Consider the following 12639-nt stretch of genomic DNA (forward strand, 5'->3'; position numbering starts at 1 on the left):
ACTCTCCCGATGCCCCCACTCAGTGTTCTCTCTACACTAAGACATTGGTATAAGCCATCCACACACCCAAGGTGTACCTGAACACCTCTGTAGTGGGATCAATGACTGGTGCCATCTTTTATTACTTGTTTACCTGTTTGTATATTGATATGTTTTATGTATGTTATTATTATCCTACCATGTCGGTGACTATTATACTGCTTCCATTATCTCTGTTCATTCCTACTGCCCCTACCCTGTCTTTGTGAAGCGCTCTGATATCTGTAAGGATCTTGTTCGCGCTATATAAAACTTTGAATAAATAAATAAATAAATAAATAAATAAGTAAGTAAGCATCATGCATAAGGCCTGCTCTTTAGTTTTTGAGCGTCTAGTAACTGATCTGTCTATTGGTACCTAAGGTCTTACTGTTCATTACAGAGGGATTCTAGATACAGTAATTTCAGAATGCAGAAGTACTTAAGAATTGTCGGTAACTCGTAATGAGGTCCTAAGAAAACTAACCTAGTATTAACTCCTGTGATTTCCTGGTAGGCAGACCGCAAGCCGTCGATAAATTCTACGGAGTCACTTTCCTTAACACAATATGCTGCCTGTGTTTGAGGCCTACACTACACAGTGATGCCTCGTTTGCCCACGAAGAATTGCAGCCCAGGCTACAGTGCTTCGATAGTCATACTGATGTTTGTTAATCATATAAATATATTTATTGTTATTGCTATTAAACAATTAATTTTTGTAAAGATTGTCAGCCGTCAGGAAATTTGGAAAGTGCAACATTTCTGTGCATGATGTGCTGCCTACTGTGCGTTCCTGCGATAAACCTGGATCAGAAAATCAGAAAAGTCAGACAATCCCTAGTTTACTTTAGTGCTTATGTATTTCACATTTTCTAATTTATAATTTTTAATACTCTTTAAAAATCGAACTTGCTTATGTTTACTATGTGTTATTGTCATAGAAGACTTTTCCTTTATGACCCTAAATAAATCCAGGCGTGAAGGCGAACAAATTAAATAGGTTTTATAAGGTGTCCTGGAAGGCATGTGATATCAGTCATAGACACAAGGTGGCGATGTTCACCACCTAGGAAATTCTAATTACTGGTCCGCAGAATAACCTCATACATCGGAGACGCTCAATGCTGTAGCTTGGAATATCAGTGTTCGATTCCATGTAGCGCTTCGTGTTTTAGCCTGCTTCTAACTTCTCCAACTTCTGATACACAAGGAAGGGAACCGAGGCAATGGAGCATACGCGATTTACCTGGGGTTACACCAATTTTCACATTGGGAAGTTGGAACAGCAACACAGTACTGCTCATAGAGGTGACAATGTAGGCGCAGACTGAAACGACGCCTTCCTACTTCTGAAGCGGCCATTCACTGCTCACACTCCCTCAAAATAACACCACCCTTCGACGCGCTGCTTATTTTACTTGATAAGAATGTTGAAATACAATTACTTGGATGGTTGTGTCATTGACTATTGAAAAGGTCTCAGACGCTAATTATAATGTCTACACTACACATTGATGTTTAACTTGAAAATAATGCTTTGTACGAGTGGAGCTTTTATTCTTTGACCTGTGAGAAACATTCTCTTAATTTAAAATAAAATGTGGTTTTAGTTATTAAATAGAAGATCAATGTGTTTAGCTGATGACCAAACCTACCGTGATTGTAAAGCATTTCTGTCGCCTGCTAATATTGTTTGTATAGCGCTTTGAAGCTCTGCTGTAGAAGTAGCAGCACGGATCCTAATAACAAGTCAATTCAGCTCATTTGCATATTCGCCGCTGGCGTGGGCTCCCCAGTTCACCGGTACCTCTGTGTTTGTTGTATCCCCTGTAGATCTATTTCTGGGAGTCCCTGCGCAAGAATGAGACGCAGAGGGTGAAGACCCTCTTCCTGCCGGAGAACGGGGTGAAGTTGAAGAACCTGACCGGGTACACCGCCTACCTCATCAGCGTGTCCGCCTTCAATGCGGCCGGCGACGGCCCCCGGAGCCCGCCGCTCAAGGCGCAGACGCAGCAAGCAGGTGAGGTGTAAATGTAAAATGTAAATTGATACTTGTATAGCGCACTACTCACCCGCAAGGGTCTCAAGGCGCTTGTACGAATACCGCTGTGGAACCTATCCTGGCTTTCCCTGTGAGGTGTCCACTCCTGGGCACCCCCAAGGTGGAGGCCAGGCATCCTTAGCGTTGTTGGTGCCGTTGTGGAGATTAAGCAAGCTATTGCCCAGAGTTGCAGAGTGGGACTCCATGATTGGAATAGGCACGAGGCGAGAATTATCAGGTCCGTGGAATTTTTAGCCCAAGACTCGCCGAGGCAGGGAATTGAACCCTGGTCCCGGGCTAGACCTCTGCATCAGGGTCTGCTGCTCTAACCATTGAGCCACACTTCTCCACAGGTGAGGGGGGAGGGCGGCCTAGGGCCTCTGACCAGTGCCACCCCGGGCAAGACATTCGTTAGGGCCCCTGTCAGGAACAGCTATGCATTTTTACCCCTATTCTGCAAATTCAAGCCCAATGATGCCAGTTAACATTGAATAATAATTTAAAGTCTGAAACGGAGAAATAGATAGATGTGAGATAGCGATAAAGTTCACTTTCCACATGCCTTAAAACGTCTCTGCCTCTAACCTGCGAGACATGGTTTCTCTGACAAAAGGCCCAGAAGTGGTAAAAACATATAAAACATAACTTTCATTTGGAGGGTAGGGGCGCGTGCAGTCTGTGGGGCAACATCAGAGGCACAACGAAGAGCAAAATATCCTGAAACTATTTAGTTGGCTTTTCACTTACAAGTAACTGCAAACAAAATATTTGGTTTAACTCCGCACTTAAACGATAAGCATGATTCCACTTGATGACTTCAGCATAGATTTTTGATATTTTAAAGCCATCTACAAAAACTGAGAGCTTTGCCATTTGTATTCATAGTTACAGAATATTCTGAACCGTCACTGTATTGCTGGGAAAGTTATACCACTTTCATTTAAAACTGTAATATGCAAATTACACACAGATCTTGGGGGTATGTGCATTAATTAACTGACCTACCACACTATAGTGGGAACTTGTAACCAAAACGATACGCACAAGTCTCTTTAACAGGTGCAGTAACCTACTGATCTTTCACACTGGGAACGTAGGGCCGCATGTACGAAGCAATTTTCCTGTCGCAAACAGCCCAATTCGCAGAATCAAGCTGTTTGCGACTGGGAAAATGCATTTTGGGATGTACAAAGCCCATATTGCGATTCAGTTACTTGTTACTGAATCGCAATTTGGATTTTGTGATACAGTACTAGGATGCGGCGTGTGAAGTGCATCCCTCCCTAATGTCAAATCACAAGGGCATTAATAAATGTTTTGCGACCTGAAAAGTGTAGCAAAACATTCGCTTTATACCACCAAATTCAATTTGGTGGTAACTCATATGCAAAAAAGGAAGACGTCCCCAGGGGACCCCTTCCCATTTGTGAATGCATGCAAAAATGTTTTTTTAAAGATCAGGGACCACTGCCTACTCTTAAAAATAAAACTGAAACATTTGATTTTTCTTTTTGAAATGCATCCCATTCTCCTTTAAGGAAAATGGGCTGCATTAAAAAAAAACTGAAAATGTTGCTTTATTTAAAAGCAAATACAGACATGGTGGTCTGCTGTCCCCAACAGGCCACCATCCCTGTGTATTTAATGATTCCCAATGGGCTGCAAATTGCGACCTACCTCATGAATGTTAATGATGTAGGTCTATGTGTGACCCACTGGGAATGGCAAATGAAACTCTAAAGAGTTTCAGACATTTGAAATTGCGATTTTCTAATTGCAGTTCGCATGAAATCGCAGTTAGGAACTCGCAATTCAAACGTTTGTACGAGTGGCCCATAATCCCTGGTCTGCACGATAATTGTAGATCTCCATAATAGGTGCACACGAGTTCCATGACCAGGAATAGAATGAAACCTGCAGGCTACACCTGAGTCTCTACAGCAGGCCGGGACTGGCATTAGCGGGCACTTGGAGTTTTTCTGGTGGGCTGGGTGGGGGCTGGTTTCACTGCTAGTGGGACCCGTGTTTTTTTGCTGAGGGCTGGGTGGGCTGTGTTTCCTGCCTGCAGCGATTCAGAGCTTTAAATATAATACAAAACAACTGGTTTTAAGCGTCAATTCAATCCTCCCTCACTTCAAAACCATTTTTGTTTTTTGCATTTGAGTGGTCGCTGTCTCCTGCATGGTCACCACTATAGTGCTGATTTTCAGTGGTTGGGGTGAGGGGTCCTGTACATATGATAAAACGATTAGAAATTTAAAACCCTGTATTTCTTTATAATGGTATCATTGCAGCACATTTCAGGTTAGTATAATTCATTTTACCATTGTATTAAGTGGCAATAGTTTCAAGTAACAGAGTATAATCATTACCTTAGAAATATTCATGCCCCAGCACCAGTGCCCTGATGGCAATGCTCTTGGTAAAGCAAGAGGAAAGTCAGTTGTTTTTTGCCCGCTTTAGGTGGCTAGTGGTGTTACCATGGATGGTAGGTCTTATTTACTTTTGTGAAGGGTACACATTGAATGGATGTATTTCTAGATGCTCTCATATGATGATAAAGGAAAAGAAGGCACTGTGAAAAAAGTAATTGGCTAGGATCCCTCCCACAATGCAGTCAAGTGGATTGATGAAACGTTTCTTGGTTTCACGTTGTGCAGTTCAGCCACTACATGGTTATGTTTTTCTCTCTTCCATTTGAGATAAAAGCTTAATGCTTTGTGTTTCATTATTTAAGGGTCTAAATCAGCACACTGTGTTAAAACATTCGGAATATGCATGTTTCGGATGTATGACGTTACAACGCATACTTTTACTCCGCGTACCATTACAACGCGGTATTTACAACGAATACCGTTACAACGCATAGCGCTTTGGGGTGCTGGATAGTGGTAAGTATAATTTACTATTCTAACTCCAGTCCCCGTGGACCCTAGGGAAGGTGTTGGATAGTAAATTAAACTTACCTCTTATCCTAGAGCGCCCCCCAGCGCAATGCGTTGTAATGTCATGCGTTGTAATGCCCGCGTTGTAATGGTAGTGCGGAGTAAAAGTTGCGTCGTAACGGGTGTATACCGCATGTTTCACAAGGGTTGGTGACAGTGTTTGGAGCGTGTGATGTTTTAATGCGGCAGCTAAAATGAAAACCAGAGAACCCACCCTTGGTTTGTACATTGAGACCATTAGCTCTACATACTTAAAAGTGTTTATTCATCACTATCCAGCCTTGAATTAATTCATCCATCCACTCGACACCATCCAACTATTTATTTATTGAGCCATGCAGTTCTTTTTTCACCTCTCATTAATCTATTAAATGATTCAACAAGTTCCTATAATAAAAAATGTGTTGTACAAATATCATATTTGCAAGTTTTTAAAAACATTTCTTTGCCTGAGAACCCTCACCCCCAAATTGCTAACCCAAAGGTCAGACTCGCATGCTGTATGTGGGGGCTGGTCTGGCAAAATTTGCCAGGGCTGCTTTTGGTTCCCTGTCCACCTTGCTCTCCAGATTATACACCTCCAACTTAGCTCACAAGGACTGTATTCAGCGACTGGTGACAAAATTAACCCCTTCCATGCTTCCGTCGACCAATGGCCGTGGCAAGCATTACCTCGGTAGTGCTGCGCACGTCCGTTGGCTGACGTGGCCCCGCCCACTCATTAAATCCGCCACATCGCAGCGGAATTCGCACTGCGGTTAAGAAAAGAGCTCCAGTTGTTCTTGAGTTGTTGGGGAAGAGGGGTGGTGATGGCAGTTAATTTTCAATCACTAGAAAATGCAGCACACAGCATTATTCCAGAGTAGGCCTGTCAGAGATCGTATATTTGGACTCAAAAACATAGAGGACTCTCATTGAGGATCCTGCACTTAAGGCATTAAGGGGTAGAAAGGGCGAGCGACATGTAAGGGTCTGCTGATAGGACAGTTTTGTGCCTTGCCATTCCCTTTGTGAAACGGGAGCATCACCTTGTGACCAAGGTTTAGTACCTATTTTGTTAAAGTTCTGATTCTGTCGTTTCCAGCGCATGAGATGTGCATCGCTCCAACTCGGGAATACTAACATGGCCAAGGGTCCATCCCAAGCTCTCCAAACATTTCATCATTTTACAGTGCTCATTTGCTTCCCTCTCTTGGCATGTTCTTTTCCTCTGGGTTGTAATCTCAAATGTTTTCCACTGTCCTGTTTGCAGCACCCTAGTATGCAAATGTGGAGCAAGTGATGTCTAAAGCAATGCTGGCAGACTCCGCGGAGTTGCCATCATGGCCTCCCTTTCCACTCCACTGCTGGGCGAATACCTGGCTTTTTAAAATGTTCTCTGGTGGTCACCCTTGCTAGGATGCCACTAGTGGATTCAGCAACAGGTGAAGCTGGCATTATGTACCAAGGATGCTCATGTTCTTCCATGTCCTGTATTAGGACAAAGTGATGCAAGGTTTGGTCCCTTGAGAATAACTTTTTTCCAATTCTAGTGTGACTTATTTAGAGTGCTGTGCTACTTTCTACATTTCACATACTTACACCTCTTTCAGAATGCAGCTCCCTCGGGTGAGAAAGGGCTGAAAGGGTCTCCTTGTTTGCGTCAACTGTCTGTCCACTCGTGTCTTCGTGCAGAACATACCACTCCTCCATCCTCGGACAGGTCCAGGGCCAGGAGTAGTCGTTAAAGTACAGGGGTTGTTTCATCACAAAAAAAGAAAGGGAACTGTTTTTACAAAAGAAAATAATGGGATCACCGTTCCCAACAGATCCCACCAACTTCGACCTCTGATGCCCAGTGGCTTGTATGCAGGGTTTTGTGACTTTTGTTTTGCCTAAAGGGAACCAGTTCAGCTTCAAGTGCTAGTGTATACTGACCAAAATGGAAAAGTTCGTAATGAGTGTACAAAGATATGGGTAACCTTAATAAATAGATCATTACGGTTAGCACTCCATTGTGCTGTGTTTGACAGGGAGACCAAGGATCGGACATGCATGAAGACCAAATAACAACTAAATAAGCAAAATATTGAATCCATGCACTGCTTCTGTGGAACCTTTTATTGCCGGTGCTCTGCCTGTTTTGTGTGCATGAAAGTGGTGTTGCCAATGCTCCATCTTGAATTTCTCTGTGTGTGCCTATGTGTGAAGGAGAGGGGAGAGACTAGCCCTGCAACTACCTATTCTGTACATGATTGTGTGAGGGTAACATTCACATTGCATGTGCCTGTGCTATATCTGTTCTGTGTGTTTGTGTAGTAAGCTTACACAGTGGATACATGTGCGGTTAGTAGATGCTGTCTGTGTTGCACTTTCCTGAGTGATTGTGAGGGATGCATGCGCTATTTCTACATGGGTTGTTTATTGATAATGTCTGAGTTCTATGTGGCCTTTGTGTTTGAGCAAGAGGAGTACAATGATGCTGTTTGTGTTGTACCTGTATGGTGTGTTTATGTGGGTGGAGGGGTTGTAACCTGATGTCGTCTACATATATGTTGTAATTCTTTAGTCTTGATGTTGTGTCGCTCTGTGCATATTTGTGTAGGCATCTTGTGCTGCTGCTTGTGCTGTACCATTCTGCATTTTTTAAGGTATGCTTGCATGCCTTCTAAATGTGCTGTACCTATTCTCTGTGTTATAGGGAAAACTTGCAGTGCTGCTGCATGTGATGTACCTGCTCTGTATTTGAAGGAACTTTTGATTTGCTGTTTCAGTGCTGTAACAGTGCAGTCCACATAAAAGTGAATGCGTATGGTATGGTTATTTGTAAAGCGCATTATCACCAGCGAGAGTATTCTGGTGATGAGCAGGTGTTTGTGCCTAGCCTTGCCTATGGTAAGTTTGGTTAATTGAAAAGCCAGGTAATCTGCTTCTTGTGGAATTCAAGAGAGGAGGAGGCTCTGATGTGGAGTGAGAGGCTGGTCCATTATTTAGAAGTGATGAAGTGAATGACCATCCTCCTGGTCTGGTCCTGTATATGGGTGGGATGTGTGTGAGAAAGAGTCCTGTGGTACGGAGGTGTTTAAGTGGTTGGGAATAGAGATGCTACTTTTCAGGTAGATGGAGCCTGGGTTGTGTAGTGCATCCAATGTGAGTGTGAGGGGTTTGAACTGAGCGTGTTTGTGAATCGGGAGCCAGTGGAGCTCCCTGAAGTGTGGTGTAATGTGAGTTTTGTGTGCGAGGTTGAGGATGAGTCTGGCTGCTGAGTTGGAGATGGTTTGCAGTCTTCTAGTGAGTTGCTTGGTGAACTAGGCATAGCGGTGTTCCCATTGTCCAAGTTGCTGGTGACTAGTGGGTGAGTGAATCTTTTTTTGTATTGCTCGGGAGCAACTTGAAGATCTTCTTCGGCATCTTCAGGGTGTAGAAGCATGATGCAGTGATGGCAAGGACTTGTATAGTCATTTCTAATTTGCTGTTGGTGATTATTCCTAGGTGCCTGGCATGGGTTCTGGGTGGGGGTCTGAGATCGGCCGGCCACCAGTTGGAATCTCATGGTGAAGTGTTCTTGCTGAAGAACGCTACTTCTGTCTTATCAGTGATGAAATTGAGACTACTGGCTTTCATCTAACTGCTATACCACCAAAGCATGAGAGGACGGATTTCATTGGTGCACTGGAGTGTTAATCACCCATGCTTCTGGAAAAATAGATTGTAGTACTAGCATTCTTCAACATTAACACAGTATTTAAAGTGGCGGCAGAGCATGAAGATGGTGGACATGTGATGGCTGGGCTAATTCCTTCTTCTGACAGTTCCCCTCTCTCTCCCTGGGGCCCTGGGGCCCTGGGATAGGAGACTGACAGCCGTGAACTCACACTAATGCAATCTGATGCTCCCTTTACTTTCATCCACTGACACAAGAAACATTATATTTTGGGAATCGTATCTCATCAGTGATGGTTGCAGGCCGCATTGACGTTGCCATGGAAACTGAAGTGTGGAACAGGTCCACTGTGCGGCTGAACCCAGCCTCAGTGCCAAACATCAGCATTCAGCTCGTCTCTCCAGGGCAATGTGGACTCAGATTTTTGTAAAATATTTCCAGTCTATTTTTCATCAACAAAACAAATCGATTTGTCTTTTTTGTTTTTTAACTGTTATGTGTTTGTACGGTGAAATGGTGTACTTGCCTTTAGGACTGGGTTTGACCCCACCACATTTCTGGAAATATTAACTGTTTATTGGGAATATTCATTCAATGTTTGTCAGTAAGTGGCATTGATCAATACCCTGAGGCCGATACGTGTTATGAGTTTCTTGATATTGATATCATTTATACAGCATAAATGCCATAAAGGCGTCTTGGTGCTGCATCTGCTAAACGGGAGAGTGAGTAGATGGAACTGAACAAAGCTCACCTAAAGAGCCTATGGCTGAACACACTGACTTAGAAAATAGCCAGGTTTTCAGATGCTTCTGTAAATTCCCGATTTTCCTGCCTATGCAATTTCTATGTGTAGATGTGTGTGTATATACATAGATATATATCTATATATATATATATACACACACACATCTACACATAGAAATTGCATAGGCAGGAAAATCGGAAATTTATTCTAACATTCCATGTACAGAAGCATCTGAAATATATATATATATATAAATATATATATATATATATATATATATATATATATATATATATATATATATATATATATATATATATATATATATATATATATATATATATATATATATATACATATACATATACATATACATACATATTACAGGCATGTTATAGTTAGACACAAATTTAACTCATACAAAACCAGTGAAATTCAGCAGTTATACTTGCCTGAGCTACCTATAACTTACGCCTCACAATGCACTGCTAATTACTGCACATATTACATCACTCATGACATGATCACTGACATTACTCATGAATTCATCTAGTGAGTGTGAGTCTTTTCTAAAAGATTATGAGTTTTAAACATATATACCATGGTACTACAAAAGTTAAAATAGTATACTTTCTGTACTACTAATGAGTGATACTGTTTATAACATATATTATGTGTGATTGTGTTTGAGTTGGTGTCTGAGTGCCCGTATGGGTGTGTGAGTGGTTGTATGGGTGTATAAGTAAGTGTGTGAGTAGCTGTGTGGGGGACTAAGTGGCTGTGTGATTGACTGTTTTGTTGAGTGAGTTGATGTGTCCGTGACTGTATGGATGAGTGAGTGGCTGTGTGAGTCGCTGTATGGGCGGGTGAGTGGGTGTGTAAGTGACTGCATGGGTGAGTGAGTGGGTGTCTGAATGGCTGTGTGAGTGAGTGACTGGCTCTGTAAGTGGTTGCATAGGTGAGTGAGTGACTGAGTGGCTGTTTGGTTAACTGAGTCGGTGTGTGACTGGCTGTAAGTGTCTGTGTAAATGGAGGCATGTGTGAGTGAGCGGATGTGTGAGTGCTTGTATGGATGTGCGAATGGTTATGTAAGTGGTTGTGTCAGTGTGGGAGTGTTCCTATGGGTATTTGGCTGTGCTACGAGGCTGAATGGGTGAGTGAGTTGGTGTGTGAGTGAAGGTATAGTTGAATACATGGGTGTGAGAGTAGCTGTATGGGTGAGTGTGGGTGTGTGTGGCTGTATGGGTAAGTGACTGGTTGTATGAATAGTTCTATGGATGAGTGAGTAGTTGTGTGAGTACTTGTATGGCTTTGTAAATGGATATGTTGGTGACTGTGTGGGGGTGTGAGTGGATGTATGAGAAGTTGTATGGGGGGTTGAGTGGGTATGTGACAGTGCTTCTGAGGGTGATGTCATTAGTGAATTCATTTGAGATGCTGTGAGTTATGTCACTGACCATGTCATGAATGACAAATGTGAGGTCATAAGTAGTGCATTGCTGGGCGTAAATATATATATATATATATATATATATATATATATATATATATATATATATATATATATATATATATATATATATATATATATGTATAAAGCAATAGTTTATTGCTTGCCAATATTTATATATACAGTATATTTCCAGTGCTGTGATATATTTTTCCAGTCTAGGGATGCATGCTTTTTAGCATTAAGATTCAACCTGCCAGTGTTGATATTCATACACGTTTAGCTATTGGTTAGACTCTGCCATTGTAAGCATGTATATGCTTCTTATATTAGGATCTATAGTGTTGGGAAATAACCTGTTAAAGGCGAGGTCTGTGCGATCAGATGTTGTGTAAGTTATCTGGTCATGTTGTGTTGGTTGCATGTATAGCCCTTAAATTAACTCTATTTACCTACAAAAACGAGATGAGGAAGAGAAATGCTCATCATGAATGATGTGACGGAATTAATAAGTAATGAGGAAAGAAGAGGGGAGAAGGAATCGTGATCTTGCACCATGTTGGTTGCTCATGTAGAGCTTTCAGTACAGGGAGACTGTTCAAAGCACGAAAGGGGACAGAATGGGACATAAGAGGGAAAGAAAGAACTGAAAGGCTCTAGTGCTTATTTTGGGATATAGACAGCCCACATTGACATATATACTGATGGCCAGTGTTGGGATATGTAAAACTAGCTCTGTGATATGTACTGCCATTGTAGGCACAGACTGACAGATTATGGCTCTGCGCTGCTCTTCCAATCTCACAGTGGCGCTTTTCTCTCTCTCACAGCGCCCAGTGCACCAAGCTCCATCCGGTTCAGTGAGTTGACCACCACCTCAGTCAATGTCTCCTGGGACCCACCTGTCTACCCTAATGGCATTCTGGACTCCTACCGTCTTGTCTATGAGCCTTGTACGCCTGTCGATGGTAAGTGACAGAGAGCACCACTCAGGGTACATGTGGAAGGTATTTAAAGAACAACATCAAAGATCTTTTGCATGAAGAGTAGGTGAGTGCCAGTTCACTTGGAGATTGTGCTTGGTAATCAGTGGCCATATGGGTTGGTCAACAAAGCAGTCTTCTCCTGACTAGCCCTTGGTTCAGAATCTAATGGAAAGTTAGCTTTACCTTAAATGTGGTCCTTCACTACACCCACGCCCAAGCTAGCAACCACAGATGTCTCCATTAGGCCACACATTAGACACAGTCCTTATTATCAGTTTAATTTTCAGTAGATCAGTGTAATCATATAACCCAGTGACTACTAGGGAAAATGTATTATTATTAGTACAGAAGGTCACCAGATATATTTATTTTGCACTTTTTGTTCAGTGACACTCATGATCCAGGCTATTAGAGTAGGTAGGACTACATCTAATTTATACAGGAGTGTTTAACTTACAATTGTTATAAGATTCCGCGCTGATTACAAAAAGGTCATTATGTGAAGCACAGTTCAGACAAAGTCATACAATACAGTCTACAGCACAATAAACAAACACTTAACCACCACATGTATATACAATGTGTTAATATCAGAACATCGAAACTAATTCCTCGCTTCATATACAGAGACCACCGATTGTTTGACAAATTTACAATTGTTTTGACCGCCCCCAACTTGGGTCTTCTTCGAGGTAATACAAAAATCCTTGGAGTGACTGACACGTCCCTAAAAAATAAAGGCTCACACTACCATTACCTCAAATGACGCTTGAAACCGTTGGACAGCATGCTCCAAAAACCTCAT

At 42.2% G+C, this 12639-nt stretch overlaps 1 protein-coding gene across 1 annotated transcript in view; it reads left to right on the top strand.

The window, feature by feature from the left end:
* The window catches only part of SDK2 (sidekick cell adhesion molecule 2), a 702247-nt gene that overhangs the window by 566134 nt on the left and 123474 nt on the right, over positions 1-12639 (top strand). Inside the window, exons 37-38 of the mRNA XM_078654263.1 lie at positions 1855-2041; positions 11679-11816. Of these exons, the coding sequence (XP_078510389.1) occupies positions 1855-2041; positions 11679-11816 (325 nt within the window). The remainder of the gene's footprint in view (positions 1-1854; positions 2042-11678; positions 11817-12639) is intronic.

The sequence above is a fragment of the Lissotriton helveticus genome, chromosome 7, assembly GCF_964261635.1.
Source record: "Lissotriton helveticus chromosome 7, aLisHel1.1, whole genome shotgun sequence".
Classification (NCBI taxonomy): Eukaryota; Metazoa; Chordata; class Amphibia; order Caudata; family Salamandridae; genus Lissotriton; species Lissotriton helveticus.